Below are 26,449 nucleotides of genomic sequence, written 5' to 3' on the forward strand. Positions count from 1 at the left end.
TATATATATATTTGGGTATTTCTATGTTTCCTGGGGTCTGGCGAGGGTGACAGCTGCTTGCCAGCGCCGTCTGCGCGGGTCTCCTCGGTGGAACAAAGCGGTGGCCCCGGGGACGGGCTTGTGGCGGCTCCTGCGCCGGGTAGTTTGCCCCAGGGGCTTTGATTGTATTTATTTATTTATTATTACGATGATTTTTTTTAAATGTTAACGGAGCCCCCAGGGTCCCCTGGCACCGCCTCCCTCCCCACCGGGGTCCGCGCTCGGGTGGCGGCGGGGGGCTCAAGGAGGTCGGGGGTCCCTGTGTCTGCTCCGAAATAACAATAATTAAATTAAAACAAATGTAATTAAAGTACAGGCAGGCTGCGCGAGGGGTCGCGTCAAGTTTAAGCAGAGCTCTGCGCTTCTAAGTCTCAGCAGCACACGAGAGGTCTGCCTTTCTCCTGCACGGCGCTTGGCAGCCAAAGCCTTCCGCAGGCTGCCATGGCTTCTTGTGACAGCCTTAAGTTTCCCTGAGACCGCGAAAAGTCCGGCGACATCCCGCTTTATCAGCGCTGAAGGATCTTAGCACATTCCCCTGTTTGTTTCTCGAGGGAGCGTGAGCGCACTCGTTACAGAGCTGATGTGACACGCAGCCTAGCTGGAGTGAGTGCTACTTCTGCAGAAGCTTTTTTATTTTTTTTTTCATGTATGCCAGCAAGTTTAAGATTATTTCAAGTTAAAAAATAAATGGAATGCCAGAAAATACGCATATGTCATCTTAGAAGGGCCATCTGATGTCCCAGATTAACTAGGAGTAAATGAAGCTAGTAAATATCTGTCAATGACCTGCTTGGCTCTTTTCGTGGGACACTCATGGAAAGCTGTCAATGAGATTTTATTTACTAATAGAAGAATTGCATAAGAGCCGTATGAACCAGAGTATTTGAGTAGAAAGAGGCTGGATATGAGCTCAGGGTTCTCTTGAGTTCAGGCCAAGCTCAGTGCCAATAAGTCACTATGCAGTAGCAGATGTCCGTCCCTCCAATCTCTAAAAATATTGGCTCTGTGCTATTCTCTTCCCTCTTCCAAGAGCACATCTGCTAGCGAAGCAGTAAAGCGCTATCTCCTCCCCTCTCCTTCCCTGAACCAAGAAATGGATCGCATCAAGTGAAGAGACAAGGCAGGAGGCTGCTGGTCTCTCACAGGGATGTAAGCATTTCACAGGAGGGTTTACTCACTTGCCTCATCTTTATTTTTATTTTGTACACTCCCCATTACGTTGTTTTTGTTTCCCCCCTCGCTAATACGGAGCTTATGCCTTTCTTAATGGGGAAGCAGTGCCAGGAGACCACAAAGCAAACTTCTTGTGTGAGACATTGGCAATTTGTAAATCCTACTGCAACAGTACCCTAATCACATGCCTTTTGAGGGCTGCTTGTGGGCTGGTTCTTTTTGTGTAGGGATAATACTTGAAATAGCTATAGAGGAAAAACAAGCAAAATTAGAACAAATCAATTCAAGGCTCGGTGTCTTGCTTAGTGGCAGAAGTAGTAGACGACTCAAAATCCCAGGCAGCTTCCATTAGCTGGGTGGTAGGTGGGAACAGAGTAGTTCATTATATCTTTTGGGTTTGGGGATTTGAATTTGAATTCCCGCATGTCTGGGAAGCCTAGTCCCTCTAACATGTTCCTTGGGGTTGCTGTCTAGGTGCCTGTGAATGCATGTTTGCAGGTGATAGCAAGGTAGCTTGGGGACTGTTTTGGGAGTTGTCAGTCTTGCTGCTTCTTATGTCTTGAGGGTCACCTAATAATGCAGTTTTAGGATGTAGAAGAGAGAGTACAAATACATGCGATTCATGTAATACGGTATAGCAAAGCTTGACACTGACAAATGTGAGGCTGGTAAAGTGTGGGAGCAACTGAAGGTCTCCACTGGTACTTAAGAAAAAAAGCTAGTCTAGGTGCCTGCAGAGGACTGCTGGAGCAGAAGTACATAGCAGTGAAAGAAAGTGTCTTTCCCACATGTTGAGATCCAGAACAGGATGGCCAGTAGCTCCTGAAGGTGATGGTGGCAGTCACAGAATCACAGAGTACTTGAGATTGGAAGGTACCTCTGGGTCCATCTGGTCCAACCTCCTGCTCAAGCAGGGACACCCAGAGTAGGATGCTCAGGACTGAGTCTAGGCAGCTTTTGAAGATCTCCAGGGAAAGAGACACCACAATGTCTCTTGGCCACATGTCCCAGTGCTCCATCACCTGCACAGCACAGAAGTGCCTCCTGTGTTCCAGTTTGTGCTCATTGCCTCTTGTCCTGGCACAGGACATCACTGAAAAGAGACTGGCTCCATCCCCTTCGCGCCCTCCCCTCAGGTATTTGTTGACATCAATGAGATCCCACTTGAGTGTCCTCTTCTCCAGGATGAGCAGTTCCAGCTGTCTCAGCCTCTCCTTGGAGAACGGGTGCTGCAGTCCCTTCATCATCTTGGTGGCCCTGCACTAGTTGGTGTGACCACTTCTGGAGGGGAGAGCCGGCAGCCTGATGGTTAGTGCATTTGCCTGGGCAGTGTTAGATTTTCACTCAAGTCCTACCTCTCTAGGGCAGGTCTTGCATTTTAGATGAATGCTCTAATAACTTGCACATACTTTATAAAGCTACCTTTTTTTTTTTTTTTTTTGTGCCTGGAAGCCATTGCTTATATTCAAAATACTGTAAAACAAGCTGTGTGGAGGGTTTTTGTGTTTGTTTTCCACCTGAATCTATAGGGAATAGGGTGAAGAGGAGAGCAAAGTTTATCCCATCACTGCAAAGAAAAAGAACTTCTATGTAGGTCTGTCTGTGACTCTGTAGGACTTTAGAAGGAGATGAAGCCTTTCCACTTCTTTACTTATAGCTGCTGAGTGTCAGGAAGCAACTGTGGGCTATTGCAGATGGGCATGCAGAAACAGTGGCCTACATCTGATTCCCAGTAGCACTGGGGCAGCCTGAAAAGTCTCTGGGCAGTTTGGCACTCAAGTGCTTTTTGAGAACCTTGTTTGCAAGGACTTATCTGAGTTCCCACAAGGGTAACTCTAAGGAGGTTCTAGAGATTCACAGGTCTCTGAAACCTGGGAGAGTATCCTGAACACGGGATCTCCTCCAATATTTGTCTAGCAGTGCTGCTACTATTGAATGTTAAGTTTCACCAGCCAAAATGAATTCAGATAAAACTCACTGGATTATCACTAAGATGTAGGTGCTGATCTTCTCCTTGTTTATAGCATTGGTACTCTTCCAGAATAGAAAAAATCTGAATTCCTAACACTTTTTATGAGGTGTGGATGTACCTAATTTTTGATTTCTAAACACACCCAATTCTCTTATTTTTTCAGGTAACGTTTAAAAATGTTCTGCGCTTTCATCAGCTGAAATATTTTCCCCACCCAAAAACTTGGAAGCGGAGTAGGAGAGTTGTTATTAGCACCATCTCTGAACATTTCTGTATTAGGAAAGTTTTCAGTAGGATATTCTTCCGAGGCCTTTCAAAAAAAAAAAGTATAAGGGCAGAGTTTATAGGAGTGGGGCTTGGCAGATGTTAAATTGATGTTCCAGTCTTCCCAGCTGCTGCTCAGTAGGAGCCTGTTCTGCATTGATGCTATTTCAGAATATTCATCTATACATTGACGAATTTGGCTCTTTTTAGATTTAAGGTTGCATCTGTGCAGATTCTCATTGTTTGCTGATTCTGAGCAGCACTTAGTTGAGTTATTGATACTGAATGCTAGGAAGGGAGTAAGTATAAACAAGTGCTAGCTGTTGTTATCCACGTGGGTTTCTCATTTCAATAACTGGCATTTAACAAGTGGATCTCTGCATCATTTTTCTCTATTTCTGTTTTCTCTATTTTCTATTTGTAGCCGTATGCTTCAGTTCCAATCTAGCCTTGTTGGACTAAGCATTGAACATAGGAAAAGTCGTCAGGACTGCAACCTTATCTTGTGCACAGTGAACCCAGAGAATATTGTCTTAAAATGGAGCAGCACACAAGGTAGAGGGGGGCTTTTTGTTTTAGAGGTGGGGAAAATGAAAGTGGAGAAAGATAGCAGTATCTGCCAGCTCATGCAGCAAATCTTGTCTCTTACTGTGAGCTGCATGTGTGTTGACAGATACTTCAAGATGAAAGAACTGGAGTAAGAACAAAGTAAAGTTGTAGTGTAATGAGTGAACGACAAAGTTGCTTGGACTTCTCTTGAGCTAGGATTTTGCCTGGAGTGCTGTCTAATATGCCAAGTAAACAAATCAGAGCAATGTCACGTTTTGATGATTTTTCTCTAATCTCCTGTGTAACTCACTGTGTCTAAGGCCTTATTGATTCAAACTTTCTCCTAGTCATCTAGAACTAGGAGAAAGCACTGTTTAACAAATTGCACATATCCCCACATTGACAGTTGTGCATTGGTTTTTATCCATGGAATCATAGAATGGCTTGGGTTGGAACGGTCCTCAAAGATGATCTAATTCTAACCCCTTGCTGTGGGCAGGGACTCACCCACTAGATCAGGTTGCTCAGGGTCTCATCTAACCAGGTCTTAAACACATCCAAGGATGGGGCATCCACAACCTCTATGGGCAACCTGTTCCACTGCCTCGCCACCTTCTGAGTGAAGAATTTCCTCCTGACCTCTAGCCTACCTCTCTCCTCTTTTAGTTTAAAACCATCCCCCCTCATCCTGTCATTATCTGACTGAGCAGAGTCACTTTTTCATCTTTTTTGTAAGTCCCCTTCAAGTACTGAAGGGTTGCAATGAGGTCACCCTGGGGCCTTCTCTTGTGTAGGCTGAACATCCCCATCTCTCTCAGCCTTTCTTCATATGAGAGGTTCTCCAGATTATCTTTGTGGTCCTCCTCTGGACACACTCTAACAATTCTATTCATTGTGCTACATCCCCAGAGGCTGTTATTGCTTTAGCTGAATACATTAGAAATGACGTAAAATAATCGAAAATTTTGAATATCAGAAGGACATGTAAGAGTAGAAAGCTGATTCAAAGCATTCTGGAGGGAGGAGCAATAACTGCATTTGTTAGTGATGCAATATCTATGGAGCCATAACTTCTGGGCTCAAATGCTTAAATTTGTACAGTTCAGCACATCTTTGCCAGTGATTTGTGAACAGATAGGGGGATAGTACTAAGTTACTCAAGGCCTTTGCTATCTCTGATGTCTGATTCTGTTTGGAGTGGGATTAACTGTGTATAAATCACTCCGATTCTTGTGTAGTACTTGGGCTTCTCAGTGCATTTTTCAGTGTGTTTTCGTTGGTAAGTAATAATAGATTAACCAAGCCAAGAATTATTTGTCTTTATAGGTGACATTAAGTTCCATTTGACTTTTCTTATGATAGGAGAAGGAAGAGGAGGACGGGTTACTCAAGATGGAAAAACTGAGTTCTGCTGATAAAAGAGTGGGGAAATGTTCCCATTGCTTTTGGTCAGATTGTACGTGCTTCCCTGCTTTGGCCTGAGAGGTAGAGAGAGAAATACGCTCAGCTGGATGGAAATGAGAAGGTAGCCCAAGATGAAGTGCTGGGTGGATATTTGTAGCACAATATGGACTTGCCTGCAGTCATGTGCAAACTGAAGAGGCTGGGTAGTGGCCAATGCCTCCAGGTGGTTCAGCGAGCTTTGGCAGTGCTAAGGAGAAGCTTGTTTTGGGGCATGTTCTCGGTATTGGTTTGTAGGTCAGAGAAGCTGAAGCATGTGAAGCACTTGACGGGTTGAGTATGGAGGGTGGGCAGTAGAAGAAAAGCTAGTGCTGTGGATGCCTCTGGCGGCCATGCAGAGCTGGCTGCCACAAAGGCTTGTTCTCCTGGGTCAGAGCAGGGCTTGTGGTTTGGAAAGATGATAATCATCCAGAGAATTAATGATGTTGAGGTTCTGGACTGCAAGGTAGAAGTGACTTCTGGGACCTCTTATTTTCCCCTGTGAGAGGAGATGCATTCACACAAAGGACATATGAATGTATGGCAGCAATGCTACTCTTCAAGACCATTTTTTTTTCATGTATATTGGTTTCTCCTTATGCTACCAACCTTGTATGGAGTCTCCAGTTATTTTCTGTAGGCTAATATGGTGGGGAAAAAATATGGTATTTTGGGGAGTGGAATGGGAAATTAGTTCACATTATAAATGATACTTCGCTGCCAAACAGCATTGCCTGACATGGAGGCTTCTCATTATGTCCTGAAAGAGATGCAGGACTTATGACACCTAAAATTAATCAAATTTAACATGTGCTAATTATTAAAGTGTAGCAGTCATTGCCATGAACAGTATGCATTGCATATCCTAAGGCTGTTTTACTGTTGCCTCAGTGGCTCTTTGGCCATTCAGGGAGTTAATAGTAACATTGCGGGAAAGGCCCTGCTCTGGTTTTGCTGCAAGCTAGTGAAAGGGGGGTAAAAAAATGTCAGTATGGTTGTTTACTGTGGATAGCCCAAATCTTAGTGTGAATCAGTAGGGGAGATTATCTTAATCTGCTTCCTACATTTAAACCTGAAGAGACAATTGTCTATTAAAACACAGTTTCAATGAAATTATTGGGGCTGAAGATTACTGCCACTTCAGTGTCTCTTGTTTTTAACTAGATAGGTTTACCGCCAACCTAAAGATGTTTTCTGTGGCTTGTCTTCCTGCAAGCTATTAATATTAAGCTAAAGGAAGATGAGATAGAGGACTAGATATTTCATTCTGGAGATAATGTTTAAAAACATGTGATCAGCATTAGCTGTTGAGAATCTCTGGAGTTAAGCAATTCTCTACTGCATAACTTGCTGCAGCTACAAAATGACAGTCCTGAGGATTTATTACCACATTTGTTTTGAAAGGGGAGAAATAACGCCATAGGTGTAACTTGCTTCTTGTTAATACCTGTGATTCATTGCAGAAATAGTTCTGAAGTGTCTTGATTCTCCATAGTGAATTTCTAGTTGTCGTTTCCTGTCTTGTAAAACAGGAGTTTATTAACGGTGCTTCCTTTATCCCCCCTCTGGCAAATGAGCAGTTGCCATAAAGCTCTGCTGAATCAGAATGTTGACCTCTTTTTGCATCAGTTCCAATAATTACACCCTTTGAGAGGTGACTTCCTCCTTTAAACTGCGCCAAGAAAAGACAGCCCTTACTGCTTCATGGGTTTTTATCTCTACAGCTGAGGGATTATGGGCATTATGATACATGAGCTGTAATCTTAATGTTTGTGTTTAACTATCTTTTATGGAAAAAATACAGATGTGACACACACTAAACTTAGGAATGCTGTTTTTGTGTGCTTGTGCATGCTTTTTTAATTATGCTGTGGATTTCAGTTTCAAATTTAATGTATAAAATGCACTTACGCAAGAAGTGAAATATCCTGTGGGAAAAAAATAAGTTGGCTTCTAGCAGAAACACAGCTCACCTCCCGTCTTCCTTCCTGAAACTGGGAAAAGTAGCATACTGGGAGTGCTTGCAAAGCTTGTTAGACTGCTACAGGTTCCTTGCAGAAGAGAGTTCAGCTTTTCAGCTTTCCATGCGTATACCTACAAGGATTTGCCATCTTTCCCATAGCCCTGTACTTCAGTACTTCATTTCCATGGGAGCTATAACAAATATTTCGGTCGTGGGAGCCAAAAATGCTGTAGGGAGTGGGAAGGGGAAAGATGACCTATAGCAGGCAATTCTTTGGCAATCGGTCTGTGAGGAAAGACTTCACGTTTTTAATTCCCCATGCAAAAATTTGTTTTTACCTTAATAAATAGACTATTTAAACTGGATACCTTTTTGTTTAACTTCTAATTCTAAAAAGACCTGTTAAATTTGGATTATGTAGGATACTGTGTGATGTTTCTCAGCTTAAAGTTCTTTTAAATCTTTTTTCCCCAAAAAACTTTTGCTGGTGTGGTATATAAAGAAGGCTAGATAAATGTAATGGTATTTGTCTTGTCTGTACTGTGGCATTTCGGGTCTTTGCAAGGCTTATTATCCTTGGTGTTGCTAGAGAATGAGTTTGGAGATTATTGGGCTCTTGCTGAGGTTCAGGCTCATTTCCACTGCAGGTTATGACAGCTGTTCTGCAGTTTCACACTTTCTTCAAAGTTTGAATAGGTGTAGTAGAAATAAAGTGTTATGCTTCTATCAGAGCAATCTAAAATAATTCTTTTTGCTTTTTCAGAGCTTCCAATTTTTTGGTTCATTCAGCCCAGGAGAAAGATAAGAAAGAGTCACTTAAGGCAGGGAATGAAAAGCTTCTGCAGTTGTTTTCCCCCTTGCATGATAAAGATTTAAACACAATGCCACAACCTCATTCTCCGTGGTCCAGTACCTTGACATGAACAGCAAGAACTTAGAGTAAAAACCCCATATTTGTATTATGTGGAAGCAGTCAGGAATCTGACATGACTTTAGGATGATTATTTAATTAGACTTAGAGTCATATAATTAGAGTTAATGATATTTTAACAACCTACAGAATTATCCCATCCAAATTACCTGTTGGAGTTCTGTGGAAATGTATTTGTGTATCTTCAGTGTATGGGATTTTGTTTGTTTTGTTTATTCTTTTTTTTAAGAAATGTACTTGTGTGTGTCTTAAATGGCTGCCAATTAAATATGGGTTTGAACAAAGTGACATGTTTACTTAGTGCTAATTCCTCTTCCTGAACACTGTTCCGTGTTCTGTTATGTGGGAGCATTTTTATATACTCTATAAAGACCATACTGCATAGTTACATTTTGAAACTCTCTCATAGTAAAGGAATCATATAGAATGTAGCAACTTTCTCCTTCATAATAAGGAACTTTCTCTTACGGAATAATTGAATCACACTTTGCCAATCAAACTGTAATCTGCTGTTTCTGAAGAGTGATGTAAAACAATAGTGATCCACCATGACCTATTTGAATTTATGCTTCAGTCTTCTTTTCAGTTATTTAGTTGGCTAGACTCATAATATTTTTCTGCCTTTTTTTTTTTTTCCAGGGTGGAGGGAGGAAGTTTATACAGCTGAACACCCTTCACTTTAAACTTTTCTTTCAGTAGGAATTTGTAGAGCAGCTAAAATATGTAGATGAGGGCTATTCCAGTGAGCACATTGTAGAACATGAAAGCTGGAACATTTTTTTGTACAGGTGGCTTTGTCCAGTCCACAAGTATGGTGCAGTTTTATTAAGTTTTTCTATTGTCATCTATGAATAATCGCATCGCCTTGCTACTTTATTATGTTTTCCCCATTTACATTTATCTTGGATTGTTGAATGTTGTAACTTGCTGTAGGAAACTTTGCTCTGGATGCTATTTCCCCATTTCCCTGTAAAAGCTTACAGCTTGTCTGTAATGCTGGTTGTATATGTTTGTGTTACTGCTGCTTTTCTTCATTTGAAAGAGAGGAAGGAGGAATATTTGTATTTTTGTAATAATTTTTGTAGTTTGTAATTGATAGTGCATTGTCAAATTAAAATAGGTATGATTGCAAGAATAAATATACAATTTCTTCTGGGGAAAAGTATAAAACAGTTCTTCCAGTGATGACTCCTCTTGCATAGATGGTTCTACTTGTCACATTGCGTTGACCTAACTAGTATGTGTCATGCATGGTTTTGGTGTATTTTTGAATTGGTTAGTGGTTAAATTTGTGCACGTAGTACTTTGGCTACCCAATACAGACCCACAATTGTAGGATAGTGAGGTTTTAATTGAATGACTGTACATATATGTTTCTGCCTTTTCTTCCTTACAAATGGCTGCCTTGACATTAATGTTAAAACTGGATGTGGGCAGAGAGGTGCTATGTGTGAGTGATATACTTACAGTGATAGGTAGGAAGTAATCATGTGATAACACATTTGAGTTTTTGGCAAAGGCCTCCTATGTTCTTCTGTGATCAGACTTAGGCTTGCTTTTAAGTTTGGAAATACAGAACACTTCTCTTAGCTGGCTGTTAATCTTTTTTAGAGCTTGAGGGCTAAACCCTCAAAGGGTGATATACGTATGCAAATTCAATTCAGACTTGGCTGCCAATGAACTGAAAGGTATCAAGTTGAAATCTTATTTTTCTTTTTTGTTGTTTTTGTTTGTTTAGATATTGAAGAAGGTTAAAAAGCTCCTCAAGGATTTGGAAGGTTGAATGTGATCAGCATGAAGAGCTTAAAAGCAAAGTTCAGGAAGAGTGACGTAAGTATTTCTGCTCAGTTTGATTGCTGGTTTCCATGCTGGAAACAAGTTCTTCACTCCCACCTTGATAAGGTTGTAGGTTAATGAATTACAGAGAATAACAGCTTTTTTTCCAAGCACAAAGGCAACAGCTGAGTACAGCATGTAGTAGGCTGTTTCTATTTTGGAGTGCAAGTCTCTGTTATGCAAAGTAATGGTATTTCACTACCTTGCTCCCTTTTTGGAATAACTGAATCAAGCATGTACGTATAGGGTCTACAGAACTTCTGTTAGATTGTGCTAGTGCCCGGACTGAAACTTGGTTCCAGGTACAGGATTACGCCTAGTAAGGACTTTACTGCCCAATCATATTTCTGTCTAAACATATCATCATTCTTATCAGTGTGGTGTTTCAGCACTTAACAAAAGGTCTCCCCAGCCTGTGTCGGGGTTTCTTTGTCAGCAAGAATACAGGAACCAGCTGTACAGTTAGGGCAAGACGTGGCTTATCAGTTGCAGTGTGACAGGAGAGGTGGATACAAGGCTTGATCAGTGAGGACAGCTGGCATAAATACGGAGGTCCTACAGGACACTCTTCACAACTGCATTTAGAGAGACATTATCCCGCACGTTACATGTGGTGTCTTGCTAATGGTAGTACTGGGGGGACTGAAGCTTGAAATTATACAGTAAGTGTACTTCCCTTGGAGCAGTGGGACTGCTGTAGTCCAGTCCTGTCCTTGTCTTTCTCTTCCTACTGATACTCATTCCAGCTTCGTGCTATGCAGTAATGTTGAAGCTCATGCGATAGTGTGGTGAGCAACACAGGTGACTTTGGATTTGACTTTCCTGATTTTGTGTGGAATTTAAAAAAATTACCAAAAAACCCAAACAACCAAACAACAAAAAAACCTCCATGATCTACAAAGAATGTGATGTTTCATCCTTCTGCAACTTGCGTGCTGCTATGAGAGAAATGATGTGGTGTTTGTCGTTGCCAGATTCCCACAGGATCTTGGATCAGCCAAGTTTGATGAATATACATTAGATTTGAAAGTGAAGCTTCTTTAGAAGTTTTGATATTCATCACACACTGCAATTGGGAGCAGTACAAGCTGCACTTTGATGTAAAAATGGTCTTTTGGCACAGAGGTAGAGTGGTCTCTGTAGTCTAGTGGTCTCAGCTTGTAATGAGCTTCAGTAGCTGGAAAGAAGGAAGAGATGTTGTGCTGTGATCTGTAGATGTGCAGATTACAGCTTACAAAGTCTTTGAGCTGCTGGTTAGCATCTGCTGCAGGCAGCTGCTGTGCTGGCACTGTAGCAACAGTTTTGGTGGTTGTCTACTCCTTCATTTTAGCAAGAGGCCTTTATAAGAAAGCCAACTCTATAACCAAGCTAAATATGTCAACCAACCTTTGGGAGCAAAGTGAAACACTTTAAACTGTTTAAGAGATACTTGGCCTTTGCTGTTCACCAGGGCAGGTTGGCCAATGGCACAGTTACGTAACTCCATATGCCTCTCGATCTTTAGTTGCTTATTTGGTGGTCAGAAATTGCCACCGCTGATGCGAAGAGTAGCAGCAGTTGCTGTTCGAGTTGACCTACACCAGTAAAACTTCTTTTAGGCATCTGCTTGAGTAATGAGAGGAGTCCCTTGGCTAACACATGAACACACTTGGTATTATGGAAGTTAGGTGTGCCTGTGTGTTAGGATGACTTCATTCACACTTTTATGCTTGTTGGCTGGGCTGCTGCTCTAGAGCAAAGGCTAAGTGACATGCATGATGCAACTAGATCTTGCTGTAGCTAGTCCACCCACTGTTATAAATTCCACTGGTTCACTTCTTACTCGCCTGGCCTTGACAGTTCACTCATACCTCTCCCCAAAACCAAGGGAGGTCTGAAAGTAATTGCTGTTTTGATACTACTGCTGTATACTGGCTGGAAACAAACTTGCAAAGTTGACCACAAAGGATTTTTAAGATACCTAATGTTTAGATATGTAGCTCTATGAGCACAGCAGTCTAAACTCAAGACAGTCTTATTTCCTCAGTGCTGAAGCCAAACCTTAAGGGCATAATTCAAAACAGCCAACAGGAGCTGTTCTGTATTTCGTGCATGATAAGCAAGGAAAATTATCTTTCTCTTCTTTAGTTTCCAGAAGCTGCCCTTAGCTATGATTTGAGAGGAGGAGGAGGAGGTGGTTTTAATTGGAATTAGTCTTATTTGTATCCCAATTTATATAAAATGTGGTAACTGCTTTCAGGATGGGGATACGAGGAAAGTCAGCAGGGATAGAGGGACTCTTTTTTTTTTTTTTTCCCCTCTCATTCTGCCTCCCCTGTACTGCATTCTGGAGGAAATCTTTAATGTCTTATTCTGTAGAACTGGAGGTGTCTTGGGGTAGGGAATGGTACCTCTCTTTTTAGCCTCATTGTTAGCATAAAAAGATATAGGAAGAGGGGAGGAGTAGGAATAAGTCTTTAAGGTGAGCGTGGGAGACAGGAATTACTCAAACACTTCTCTAGCAGCAAGGCTGATAACAAAACTGTATGCTAAAGCAAAGACCGGGTAGGCAACTTTAGTGGTATATTAAAGCTCTCTAGGCTGCTCTGGAATGGCTGAATTGAAAGTGGGCACAACTGCTGATACTTAGCCATAGGTATAAATCTCCCTGCTCTGGGAGACAGGATGAGGGGGAATGGGTTAAAATTGCGCCAGGGGAGGTTTAGGTTGGATATTAGGAAGAACTTCTTTACTGAAAGGGTTGTTAGTCACTGGAATAGGCTGCCCAGGGAAGCGGTTGAGTCACCATCCCTGGAGGTCTTTAAAAGACGTTTAGATGTAGAGCTTAGGGATATGGTTTAGTGGGGACTGTTAGTGTTAGGTCAGAGGTTGGACTCGGTGATCTTGGAGGTCTCTTCCAACCTAGACTATTCTGTGATTCTGTGGGATTTGCTTTAGTGCCATGTCTGTACCACTCTTGCAACTTCAAAAGAGGTGGCCCTGTTCCTTCTTTTATCTCTGCCCTTTTATTTTTAAGGATGTTTGACCCTTGTTGAGAGTAACAGTGAGTCAGTTCAGGAACCTAAAGTGATGGAAAATTACATTGTGGGGTTAGTTTTAGCTGGGTTAGTTGGTTAACTCCCTGCTTTGTCTCTTTGTGTGGTCAGCCCCGAGAGGAATGGTGAAATGAGGAGGAGCAGCAGGACTTCCCTTTCTTTGCTTGTTTTAGCTGTGTTGTCAGATCACGCCTTCAGATATTGGCCTAAAAAGCACTGGGCTGAGAATGACAGCAAAGGAATTGCAGGAACACACGAATAAAAGGCTGCTAATTCTGATATTTAGCAGAATTGTAGTCCACAGCTGAGAGATGAGAGCATTAGTCCTCTTGTGGCTTTGCATTTCATGCTTCTGCTACTTAGCTCCCCTCTCCTTTGCCCGATTCACTGTTGGTGTGCACAGGCAGCTCCATTAACTGGAGAATCTTTTTTCCCTTGACGCATTTAATTGCTGTGAAACCCTTCCTTAGGGTGACTATTGCCATGTGAACATGTGTATTTGGAGTGGAGGAGTGAGATTTATAGCTCTGTCACAAACAAGCATTGTCAATGTGTGATGTACAGTTGTTACAGGAGGATGTATGTAGTCTAGAAATCTGAAGAGGATGCATAGGTGGGAGCTAACACTGTGACTAGAAGGTAGGTAGTGGTTGTGCATACTCAAGTATCTGGAGACAAAATTACAGAAATTGCATATATGTCTTGACAAAGCAACTAGGCTCTTTTTCTGCCTGGGGAGCTGTATTTTCTCAACGCTTTTGATACTTCTTTGCTCCTCATTATCAAACTCAAAATCTACTGTTGGTAACACCTAAAAGCAGCCCAATGGATGGCCATTTAAATTGTTTCGAGGCACCTGTTACATGTGATACTTAAAAAAAGTTGTTGTGATAATGTTAGAAGCTATCATTTCAGAGCTTGAATTCATTTATGGACCACCTGTAGGAATTTTATCTGCAGGAATAGACTGTAGGAATATGGTGGAGAATAAATGTCTTTAACCATAAATTCAGAAGTTCTTCAGTGCTTCTGTTTGGAGAAGAAGAATGTGAAATAATCCAATTAAAACCAGCATTATAGGTGTTTAAATGAGCCTCTTAATTATTGTTAGTATTTGAGTTTTGAATGTTTTCTGTAGTAATTAGTCAGTTTGTGGCCTGACTTCAAAAGGGTCTAGAATCTGAAACAGGCAGATCAGGGCTGGGTGGATTTTCAAATGCACACAGATATCAAACCTGTCTAAACATGCTTTGTCTGCTTCTTAAATATGACAAGATGTTCATCCAAATTTGTGGGCACCTACATACATTTACATGTCTTTCTCTTTGATACTAAGATATCGTAGGAACCTAGATGACCTGGTTAGGTGATTTGTTTTTAACATTATTTATAATTCTTCTAGACAAAGGATGTGAAGGTTGTGATAGATTGGATTTTTTTCCCACTGACTTATATCAGTGGGAAAATAACTGAAAATATTTAGGACTGTTTGCTGTGAGTATTGAAGATCAGCTGATAAACATTTCTTGTGATTTGACAACATAGCAGTTTTCTTCTTTTTGCTAGCCTGTTGACTGGGCAAGAGGAAGATCAGAATTGGGATTTGTTTCTGCATACCTTCAATATTGAATAATTAAAATATTAGACTGTCTTTAAAATTTAGAATTTACTGTGCAGTTAAGCAGAAAAAGTAACTATTGTCAGAAGCAGAGCCAAGACAGGCTGGGATTTCCCAATGCTAATTGCCAGCTCAAACTTCTGGTATTTCTGGAAATGCCTATTTGTTTTGCTATCAAATGAGGGAGGAAAAGTTTTCAGTTCGCATGGAAATTTCTTCTTTTTGGCCTGTGGTGTAGGCATTGTTCCATAAATCTTGAAGTAATGAGGCAGTTAGGTACGCTGTAGTATAAAATATCTCAGTGTTAACTAGAGGCTATGCTAATTAAGGCTTGGCACTTCTTTTTAATGCCCAACGTTCTAACTAGTAGGTTCCTATTCAACAGTTTTTATAGTATAAAATGCTATGTGGGGGTCTGGAACTGAAAGATTGCTGGGATACATTCCACTGAAATTGCTGTGTTCCCATGTGCTCTGGAGTGAGTGAGTGTGTGGGAGAACGAAATTTGGGTGGGGCAACTTTAAAAATAATGAAGCAGAATCTCTTTGAAATAGCCTTTTTTTTCTTGGTCCACTGAAAACTGCAATGACCTAAAAAGGAACATGGGATTGTTGAAATTTGCTCTACACACCCCTTGTACACATATTATTTTCTATCAGGGTAATTGTTACAAAAAAGGCATACAAAATTCACTCTGGCTATAAAATGGAATTGCAATGTTTTCTGATCACTCTCCCCAGTTCTTTAGAAAATGAACTACTGAAACTTGTGTGTAAGTGTCTTTGGATCTTTGTATTCCACTATACAGTGTGTAGGAGGAGACTTACTTTCTGGAATGTACTGGATGTTCTCCTCCACCTCCTTTTGGAAAAGCAGGATTTATCCTTTCTCTTGAAACAAATGTGGTGGCTCCTGCTTCTGCCTCCCTCTGTCTGGAGTTGAGGATTTTACCTTCCACTGCATTTTCAGCATGGGAGCTGTTTGGCATCACGCCTCCAGTTCTGGACAGAGTACAACTCTGCTCTAGTCAGCCTGCTCTTCCAGGCAAAACTTAAATGTTTGTGCAGAAAAAGTGATATGTATTCAGAGTCATACAGTCCACAGAGTAAGACTTGCAGCCTGTTGCAGTCAGTTCAGTGTGAACATCTTGACATTACGTAGTGTCTCCTCGACATTACTGACAACTGGAATGTACTTAGAGTAAAAAAAATACTTTATTCATGTGAACTGTAGTTCTTGTGCATTTCAGCCCTCTATGAGGGGACCAAAGTGACACATAAGTGATGTAGCATCTCTTTTAGTTAGTGATGGAAGGAAAATGTAATGGAGAAAACAAGTGAGCAAGGACTTAGAGATAAGGGTAGGGGAAAACAGAAGGGAAAAAGGAAAGGTCTGAAAGGGATTGGAGGGACAGTTGAAGCTGTTGGGTAAGAGTTACCATTTTGGTATCTGTTCTGTGTGAAGGAATAACTGGGCTCTTGTGGGATGCCTGCTGATCTGCTAGCTCTGGAAAGGAAAGTGCCTAGCTTTGGCAGAACGCATGAAGATGGGTCACTTTCAGCTTCTCATCACATTCTGGCAACAACCTGCAGCATCTCCAAATGGTTGGGACAGAAAGAAAGGGAAATAGATCAAAAGAGAACTGTATTGTGGGGGTTGAAATTAAGGCAGAGGAACCTGAGCTGGAGTTGGATTACTCTGAACAAACGTGTAGTTATTTCCTAAAACAGGATTATAGTCAGGAGTGCAGTAGAGAACATCCTGGTTGGGCTCCCAGCAGTGCCTTGTCATTCTGTAACAAAATGTCATTATGAGCTACAAATTCGTTATTGCTATGGTGCTAGTTCCTTGTCTGTAAAGAATGCATTATTCATCCACAGACTGGGTCAGTCACGGACAGCTGCAGCCCTGATTAGGTAGCCCCACAATGTCATTGCATGGCAAGCAAATCTCTGTTAAAGCTGGTGATTGAAGGTAGAAGAAGCTCTGGGGCTAAAGGACTGTCAGATCAAACCTGCAGGGCTGGCTAAGAACATGATACGTAGCTCCTGCACTTCTTTTGACTTCTACTTCCACCCATGTTTGTGCCCCAAGTTACATGAGGAACAATATCTCCCATTATTACTGGCCATAGAGTCATTCTTACCAGCAGAGAGTGACACAATAATGATGACTCCTGTGTAAATTTAGACTGGGGAAAGGGAAAGGTGTATCCTTTTCCTAAATGCCTGCCCAGGCCTCTCAACTTTGTTATCCCAGATGCCTCCTTGCTTGTTCTCCCATTTGGATCTGGAGGAACATCGGTTAGTCACTGGCTGGCCTCAAACCCTGCTCTGCCCTGCTAGCCTGAGCAGGGCTTGGCCAGCTAAACACATTGCATCTGTGTTCTGCACATGCACATGCCATCCTCATGTGATTCCTCATTAAAAAGAACATGTGAAACCTTTGCAGAGGTGAAAAGGAACACCCTCCCCAGTTACAAAGTTCTTTTGGAACACCCTCCCCAGTTACTAAGTTCTTTTAGAGTTAAACCCTGTAGCAGTTGGGACAGTGATCTATAAAACTGTTTTAGATCAATGCAGAAGAATTAGAATGTGGAAGTAGCTAGTTTGTTGACAGTTCAAGACTAAATCAAGTATCCAAACTAGGCAGCATGAAGTGGGGATGGGTAGGAAAAAGAAAGGCAAATTGGCATATACACACTGGGAAAAAAGATAGTATTTTAAAATATATTGGTAACAAGAAAGGAATTTTTGTTGTGTAGAAACATGTCTTTTGTGTCCCTTTAAACAAAGCACAAAAGTTCAAAGGCCTGTGTTTGGAAGAGTTGCAAAAAAGCAATTGTAGTTTTTTTCATTTATTTGCTTATCTTTAGTAAGATTTAAATGTAAAGTAAAATAAATAAAAATATGATAAATTAGATGTCTGTGCATTCTTACTGTGGTACACTATATCCTTGCTCTTCCTTTTTGGCACTATTTGTGCCTAGTCTGATTTTTTTTTAACAACAACAAAGAAATCTGTCCAGCTGTCAGTTAAAACTCATTTAAAGGGATTTAATGAGTGGTCTAGTCTTCATCTGAATTGTTGTCTCTTGTCTTTACTAAGTATAAAAACATTTGCTGAGAATAGGCACTGTATTATTAACTAAACAATAAAACATACATACATCTTATTCTGTTGGAGACGAGACTTGAGCCTTTTCATTCCATGCTTATCTTTTAGAGCCTATGAATGGTACAAGCAGACAGCAAATGTTAAAAAAAAGTTTATCAAACTGAAACACATGTATTGTTTGCCTTATTCAGCAACACTTTCTTGTCCTGTTCTTCAAGGAGCTGTTCTGCTTGCTTGTAGCCAAATGCTACAAATGCTGCATCTAGCATTAGGGAATTGTTAAGTCCTTTTGTGTTCCCTGGCTTGCCACACTTTTTCATCTCCTTGAGTTTCAAGCCGTGCATGTTCTGAAGGATCCATGAAGCTTAACTGTAGAGGAGAAAGGCATTCTTCCCAGGAAATACCATGTAGTGAATGTAGTGATTAGGGATAGTTCAGACACTTGGAGTACCAGCACCTTATTGAAGATGCCTTTCTTTGCTCAAGGGTTTGGACAGACAGGTAGAGGGAATAGGGATGAAGAGAACTTCCTTTATTGTGGTTCTTATAAGGAAGTTGCATTTTTTTTTTTAGCACAGCTGTGAGGAGGACTTCTGTGGGCTGCAGATTTGTTGTGTCAGGTGAGATTGATGGATGATGTTTGTGTTTCAATACTTCATGTGTTATCTGTAGTGATTAAGGGAGTGTTTTAAAACTTTAGACCTATGTAGAGGGAAGACACAAAACTGGGATGAATATAAGGTCGAAAGCTAAAAGGAAGTTGTCTTTTTGGCTTGTGAGAAAATGCTATAGTACCACAGTGTCTGTCTTACTGTTAGGCCAGTGTATGTATACTATAGCTCAGTGGCAAAAGTTTTTTTTTTTTTTTTTTTTTTTTTTTCCAGATGATATTCCAAAACCTGACTGGGCAGGGTTGTTGGGGTTCTTCATGCTGGAGAAGAGAAGGCTCCAGGGAGGCTTTAGGCCTTCCAGTACCTAAAGAGGGCCTACAGAAAAGCTGGGAAGGGACTCCGTCATGGAATGTAGTGATAGGACAAGGAGTAATGGTTTTGAACTAAAAGAGGGTAGATATAGATTGGATATTAGGAATAAATTCTTCACTCAGAGGGTGGTGAGGCACTGGCACAGGCTGCCCAGAGAAGCTGTGGATGCCCCATCCCTGGAAGTGTTCCAAGGCCAGGCTGGATGGGGCTTTGGGCAACGTGGTCTAGTGCGAGGTGTCCCTGCCCATGGCAGGGAGTTGGAACTGGATGGGCTTTAAGGTCCCTTCCAACCCAAACCATTCCATGATTCTATAAAGTTCTGAGCAACCTACTCTAGTTGGTCCTTCTTTTAGCAGGGAAGATTACCTTCCAAACTTGACCACTTTGTGATTCTGTATAAAGATTTGTATCTTGTCACACCATGTAGAAAGCTTGCAATCACACTGATCCTCACAGAAGATACAAAATGCTCTTAAGTCTAGAACAAGATACCTCTACTTTTTTCACAGCTGCTGAAAAAAAAAAGCTTAAGGGTTAGCTTCAGGAAAAGCTATGGTATCCTTGTCCAACTGTTAGTAGTAAAACTGCCTGGACTCGTGTAGTTATTCTGACACATGAAAAGCTACTTAAGGAGCTATTTTTTTGTGTTTCTAGATCTAGACCATCTAGAGTTATGCACACTTAAGCTTTTAAAAGCACTGTAGACTGTGCTGGTGAAAGCCATTGTGGTTGAATGTCAGATTTTAACTACAGCTGCAGGATGTCTTCATCTCTTTGATTCATAGCTTGTATTCATATTTTGTAATCAGGCTGATTATTAGGAAAAAACTCTTCAGTGAGAGGCTGGTCAGGCACTGGAACAGGCTCCCCAGGGCTGTGGTCACAGCACCGAGCCTTCCAGATTTCAAGAAGCATTTGGACAACACTCTCAGACATATGGTCTGTTTTTTTTGGGTGGTCCTTTGTGAAGCCAGGAGTTGGACATGATCCTTGTGGGCCCCTTCCAACTCGGGATATTCTTTATATTCTTACAACAGTACTGTTCTTTTCCTATATTTTGCTTGTTACATGGACTTTATACTTTACCCTCAAGTATTTTGAGGTAGGAACCTCTTTCAGTGCTGCTCATGTATAGCACCTAACACTAGTGCTACTTGATGCTATTTGGATTTGGGGAGGCGATAAAACTTGCAAAACATAATCTGGAACTCAAGCTAAATTTACTGCTGTATAGCTCTCTGAGGAGTCTCATTCCCCAGATACACTGCACGTGCATATCTCAGATGGAATATACAGTTAACACTTCAGAACACTGGAATGGTACAGATGATGACAGAAGCCAGGGTGTTTTCGTAACTTTGCAAATAATGTGGTTACCAGTACTTAAATATGTGTCTGACATGCTTATTCTGCTCTGCTTGCAGGTGCGTACTTTTCTTTCATCTTTGCTTCCTTTGCTGTGTGTGGTGGGAACCTCTTAGGAATCTCATAAACTTTGGGAAGCTATCTGCTTATCCAGAGACTGAAACAGTGCCCTTTGAAGTTAGACGAAAGACTTCAGTCTGCTTGACTGAGCTTTGAATCAAGAACCAGAACTAAAATGCTGACTCCATGGAAGAAAATGGCAGGGCTTCCATGAGGCTTAGGTTTCCTCTGAGTCTAGGACAGAAATACCTGTGCCTGTTAAGGAAACTTAGTTTGACTGGTTATCCAGTGGTGGCTTCTTTGTAGGGTCTGGGTGTCTTTTTTTTTATTTTATTATTTTTTTTAGTTTGCTTTAGGGGGTGATTGCTTGTGATCTGAGATAATTCCATTCAATAGGAACAACGGCAACCCCTCAGTGACTTTGCGCTTCTAACGTGAATCTCAGATCTATAATTAATAGATTCGTCAGAAGTCTAAGTGAAGTGCACCACTTGGGTAAACTCGGGGATATAAGTAAGCTGTGTGAGCTTATGGAATGCTAGTCAATGCACTGTTTACAGGAAATCTTATCATATGCACCAGTTGCAAACAGGTTGCTACGTATTCAATCTAGAGGAAACTGCATCATGTGTATGCACCTAATTAACCGTTAAGCCGTACGGTAGGTCATGAGGAGAAGCAAGTGCATCTCTTCTGTTGTTTTGCCTTATTTGCTTCTTGTCAACATGCAGTTAACAACAGGGAGAAACATTGTGTAGCAATGCAGTCCAATTTGAAATTATAATTTTGAATACAACCCATTTACTGAGAGAACAGGGGAAACTGTTGAATTTTTAAATTTATACTTGATTTGGAGGCTGCGTTTTAAAGGCCTTTGTAGTATGATGGGTTGACCAAGCTATTTTTGTGTGTTTATCAGGTGAGGAAGCTCGATATTTTTCTGTAATCCTTCTATCTGGGACTAAGGGCATCTGAACACTGTGTACAACATAATTGTTTGAGCAGGCTGCAAGTTTCAGCAATCTTGGAGCACTTGTTAACTGTGCTTCCTGGCACAGTGAAAGCATACATAGGGCATACATTTTTGTGAATTTCTTTTTGCCCACCCAGTTATGTCCCCGTTTTGGTACAAACAGCCAGTTGCCCTTTATTTTTGCTGGACTTTTCACAGCTGTCTCCCATCGTGTGTCAATGCATGATGACAATTACAACAAGCAGCAGGTGTGAACCCTGGCAGTTACACTGGAATAGGTGTTGCAAACAGGACTCTGCGTGCAAAGTGCTGTACAGCAACAAAGCTGCCCTGGGCTTGGTGTTGGGCAGCTCTCTTTTTGCAGTAGCAAATACCACTTCTTAATGCATATGTTGTTTGCTGGTAAACTTGAAGTTGCTCAGGGTGTTTTGGTTTTGTTGTTCTTAATGTAGGTTCCTTGTTTGCAAGCCAGGTCTCGCTTCAGCTGGATTGCTGTGCTGGTTATTTAGCATGTTGTGCTCTCGAGAAGGAGGTTGTGTTATCCGTGAATTTGTGAGGACCGTCAGCTCAGATTAATGTCACAGCAAAGGTTTCTTGACCATTTGCTGTAGTGGTGCACATCAGCTATCTCCATTTACTCAGATGATGGTAAGATGCATGAAATTAGATGAAGGCTGGGTTTTGTTTTGTTTATGAGTAGAGCTGATTTTCTTAGAGGATCGTTTGAGTTGGAAGTCGTTTATGTAATGCTGGGTGAACTGTGACATAATGAATGAGATGTGGCAAACATAAGCGTCATATGGGGAAAATGTCTACAAGTAAGTTTCTTCATGCCTGTTGAAGGGTGATGATCAGATTCTGTTGTATTGACTAAGACTTGGGGATAGTGCCTGGTATAATTTTCCTTATTTTTTAAAGTATGGATGCTTGCACAGTTTTACACACTAGGTGTAACCACCAAAATGCACCATATCTGCTTTGGGTAGCTGTTCTGTGTTTTTGAAGGGAAGGCATCGAGTCCAGTCCGGGATTTCCTGATGAGATTAAATGGAAGAACATTAGGTAGCTGTTCGTTAGGGTGCAGGAAGGCAAGTTCAGTAAGTTAAGATGTAGCTGAAATGCACTTGGCAGTCACTGGTGTTTTTCTTCTGGTAGCATAAGAATGTAATTATTCTGCGATGGTGTATTTTTCCCAATCCAAACAAGGGATTTTCCAGACCTGGAATATAGATTTATAATCTGCCCCCCTCCCCTCCTGCTTTAGGTTAAGGTCAAGTCACTTTACAATTTATCCTTGAAATGCTAAGTTGCCTGTTTCCTGCAAAGTGAGATTCAGGTTGTGTCTGTCTACAAGTTGGGGGGGGATGACACAACCAACCCTCTGTTACCTAGAAATTGTGTATAGATATTATTTAATGACATACTTCCTGCTCTTCTGCAGTAGTAATTCTTGCACTTATTCACCTCTTTCGGCAAACTCTTTAATGGCTGTGTTCAAGACCGTGTTTTTATTTTCTTAGATTTATGTTTCTTTTTTCACACTAATAGCTGTTGTTTTCTTGTTTTGTCAGGCGTGCATCTTTGGTCTATAAATTACTTATATAGTACTTAGTAGTTCCAGTTTTATGAACGTAGTATTTATTGTTTCAGCTCTCTGGACATGCAGTAAACACAACTATGGAATTATGTTCTTTGGCATATGGAAAACAAACCAATTCTAAGTAGCTTGTGAATTCACTGAAGGTGGCTGTAAAACAGTATACAGCCTCCTTTAGAAAAGGGGAACAGGCACTGTAAATCTCACCATCAGGACTGATTTAAGCTCCTAGGTTATCAGCATGAGAACTGCCCAGCTGGTGCAGGAAAGGAAGGAAAAGCTAGAAGATTGGAAGAAGGTCTCAAATGCTCGTTTTTCAGTGCAGGTTTCTGTAATCTTGTGCAGATACTTGTTACTCCACATTTCATATATTTAAGATGAGGGAGTGGTGTGTAAGAATATTTATATGGGGTAATTGTGGTGGATAAAAAAAAGAATATTCAAGCACTGCCGAATCAGTGGAAACATGGGGGCTGCATAAATTCTGTCAAGGAAAGACAAGCAGTTTCTGCCTTGCCCAGCTTTATTTCTGTCTCTACATAGCTCTACATAGCTTGAGACTCCTCAGCCTGTTCTGACTTTTGTATGTCTGCTGGCTGTTGTAAACTGTCTCTTGAATTTCCTGCTATTAAAAATCTGTGGGAAGTTAGGTGAGGTGTTGCTGTTGATTCTTCTGAAGATTTGACATTCCTTGCATGCTGCTCTGAGTTTGTCCCAAATATGTGATAGGACTGCATGAGGTTTGCATGGACACTTCCATCAGCAGGATTCAGAGGGCTGATTTTAAATATGGAAGCCATAAATGGCCATGATCATAAAGTTTCCTTTAATTTTTTTCTAAACACTAAGGGCCTATGTTCTTAGTGACAAGGTCCTCAGACGTTGTAGAATCAGATATTTTATGTTTTCATATCTCAAATGCTTTCAGTATGTTTGCTCCAAATTTCCATCAATGCATGGCCATGGTCTGACCTGAAACATGCCTCCTCTGATTTCAGTGTGTGTGGGATTTTCGATGAATTGTTTGTTTTCACACGCACAACTGAAATGCGTCCTCTTTTCAAGTATGTTTGAGTAATCCATAGTGATTAAGCAAAACAAATAGGAAAATAATGTGATCTTGCTATATTCCATGACTGTAATGACCCCCTTCTTTGAAATACATCAGTTGTTTGTCAGAAGACTCATGTCTGCATATGCACAGGGCATTGCTGCAGACAGGAAATGCCCTAGTCTGTTGACCTCGTCTCCCAGGGAAAATCAAAGCTCTCATTAAATTTACAAAAAAAAAAAAAAAAAAAAAAGGAAACCAACTTGTCTTAGTTGGAGACAAAGGCAATAGTACGTATAACCTCTTCTTATTTTTTTTTAGTTTATGAATGTGTAATCTGATATTTAAATTGCTTTCCAAACTTTTTTTAAATGCAGCTGAAAAGAGTGAGGTCAGATGTATTTTCTTAGGGCTATGTTATACTCCACAAGGGTGAATGGGAAATGGTTTAAAGGAATGCCAAAAAGCCCCTATTCCCTAACCAATTCCCTTGTCGTCTTTTAACCAGTTTTATTTCACATTGCATGCTTCAGCTGCTGTGAGCATTTCTGGGTTGAGAAGAGGGGAAGGTTTCAATGTGTTCTTAAGTTACATCACCCAGGTTCCTTTGCCAGTGGTTTAAAGAAAACTGGCTGACCGGATTTTAAATACATCTGTGTACAGACCAGGTGTGGGGAAATTGAAACGGTGCTGTAATCATCTCTGATCTGTTGCAAGTGTTGGGAGTGATACCTTATTAATACCAAGAAACGGTGATAGTTTGATGCGACAAGAATATTCATCTCAGTTCCCAGTTATTACTACTGTTCTCAGGAATTTACGGTTTGAATTTATGTAGTACAAGCCCCATTTTTTCATTCTATTCCATGAATTCTATTTTTTCTGTTTCTTGTTAGGTTTTTCTTCAAAGTAGTCTTGATTTTTTTTTTTTCCTAACCTCCCTCCTGCTGCAAAAAAGTCTAGAAATTAATTTAAAAAAAAAAAAAAAAGGGCAAGGCAACTTAAATATTGCCAAATCCGCACATTTACAAACTATTAAAAATGAACAAAACCAAACCTGGAGTTCTATAAGTGTTTCTCCACTATGTTTATATTTCCTTACTGTCTTTGCTTTTCACCTTGAATATCCAGTTGAGATGCACAAATGAACATCTCCCTGTAGAAAAGAGAAAATGGAAGTAAATAATTCAAGCTGCTGCGAGGGGAATAAGTTGCTTACTGGAGGCACAGTGACCTGTATGCAGCATGATCTTGGACTTGCTCATACTCATAGGTAAGGCAAGTCCCTTATTCTCTTGGGAAGGTTACTTGTGAGAGCAAGTCTTCTCTTTCTGAGGCTTTGAACAGGTGTAATGAACACTGTCTTAGGTTCTGGCTCCTGATCTAAAAAGCCCATAAATCTCTTCATACCCAATGTGGCTGTTACTGTAGGTGATGGTTGGTTGTATCTGCTGTCCTGCTAATAGGGCAAATCTTGCAAAAACATTCACTGCCTTTGCCAGAATGTTGCCACACAGAATTTTCAAGGCTAAAACAGAAATTTACTGAATTCATTCACTGTGTATTTTTTTTTTTTTACAGTACTATCTCTTCATGAGTCATTTCAGACATGCATAAGTGTAAGTTTCAAAACTAACCTACTGCTTATCTTAAAATATCCTTAAATAGTCACATAGGAGATTATCCTGTGCTCTTTCCAACTTGGATATGAACCCAAGATGTCTGAAGTATGACAAAACTAGATAAGCTGGCTAGTAGTATTGGTACAAATTCAGGAGTTTAAATGCAGTACTGTTTTCCTCCCTTGTTATTCAGAAGACGTAGTTGTAACTTTTTTTTGTAGCTCATGGACACCTAGATTTGGCTTTCCACAACTCAGCAGCTTTACTGACTGCCTGGCTTAGAAGATCTCTCTTAACAGTGTTTACAGAAGTCAGAAATATTTGCACAACAGTAATTATTAAAGAGAACTAGAAGCTCTGGTTATGAAATCCAACACCTATAACAATAATTAACATTGAGTGGTTGGGTGGAAAGCATATAAAATGCTAAGAATCTACAATTAGGACTGAGTGCCTGCTACATTACATGAAAACCTTGGTTGTTAAAAATTGTAACTCATTAGGCATGTGGGCAGTACCTTATGAAATTAGAGATTTTTTTTTTCCAGTCTTCGTGATATTCATTTTAATTCTAAATTTACTCAGTTTTCCATACAATTAATCCGTATCAAAGCTGTGATTTGTCACAGTTTGAGTTGTATGGGGAGGCTCGAAATTACAGAACACTTGGTGTGACATACCTCCTTCCCCCACATTTCTGTTCACTTCTCTCTTTGTTTCTGGTCTGTTTTAGTGTGAGAGAAGGAATTCAGAGAGGAGGAAAACAACCGTTTTTCTTTCTGTTTAAGGACTGCTATAGCAAAGTCTGCTTGAGGCTTCAGCTACATCTCTAACACTGCTTGTCTCCTACAGAGGTTGGAA

The 26,449-nt window shown here is 40.8% G+C and overlaps 1 protein-coding gene and 1 long non-coding RNA gene across 7 annotated transcripts in view; one reads left to right on the forward strand and one right to left on the reverse strand.

Annotated features, from left to right (window-relative positions):
- The window catches only part of LOC118156567, a 754,908-nt gene that overhangs the window by 502,330 nt on the left and 226,129 nt on the right, over positions 1-26,449 (reverse strand). The window lies entirely within an intron of this gene.
- RAI14 (retinoic acid induced 14) overlaps positions 1-26,449 on the forward strand; it is an 87,587-nt gene that overhangs the window by 572 nt on the left and 60,566 nt on the right. For all 6 annotated transcript variants that reach the window (XM_035310699.1, XM_035310703.1, XM_035310704.1 and 3 more), the window contains exon 2: positions 10,070-10,161. In XM_035310699.1, the coding sequence (XP_035166590.1) occupies positions 10,126-10,161 (36 nt within the window). In that variant the 5' untranslated portion in view covers positions 10,070-10,125. The remainder of the gene's footprint in view (positions 1-10,069; positions 10,162-26,449) is intronic.

This window comes from Oxyura jamaicensis, chromosome Z, assembly GCF_011077185.1.
Source record: "Oxyura jamaicensis isolate SHBP4307 breed ruddy duck chromosome Z, BPBGC_Ojam_1.0, whole genome shotgun sequence".
Lineage (NCBI taxonomy): Eukaryota > Metazoa > Chordata > Aves > Anseriformes > Anatidae > Oxyura > Oxyura jamaicensis.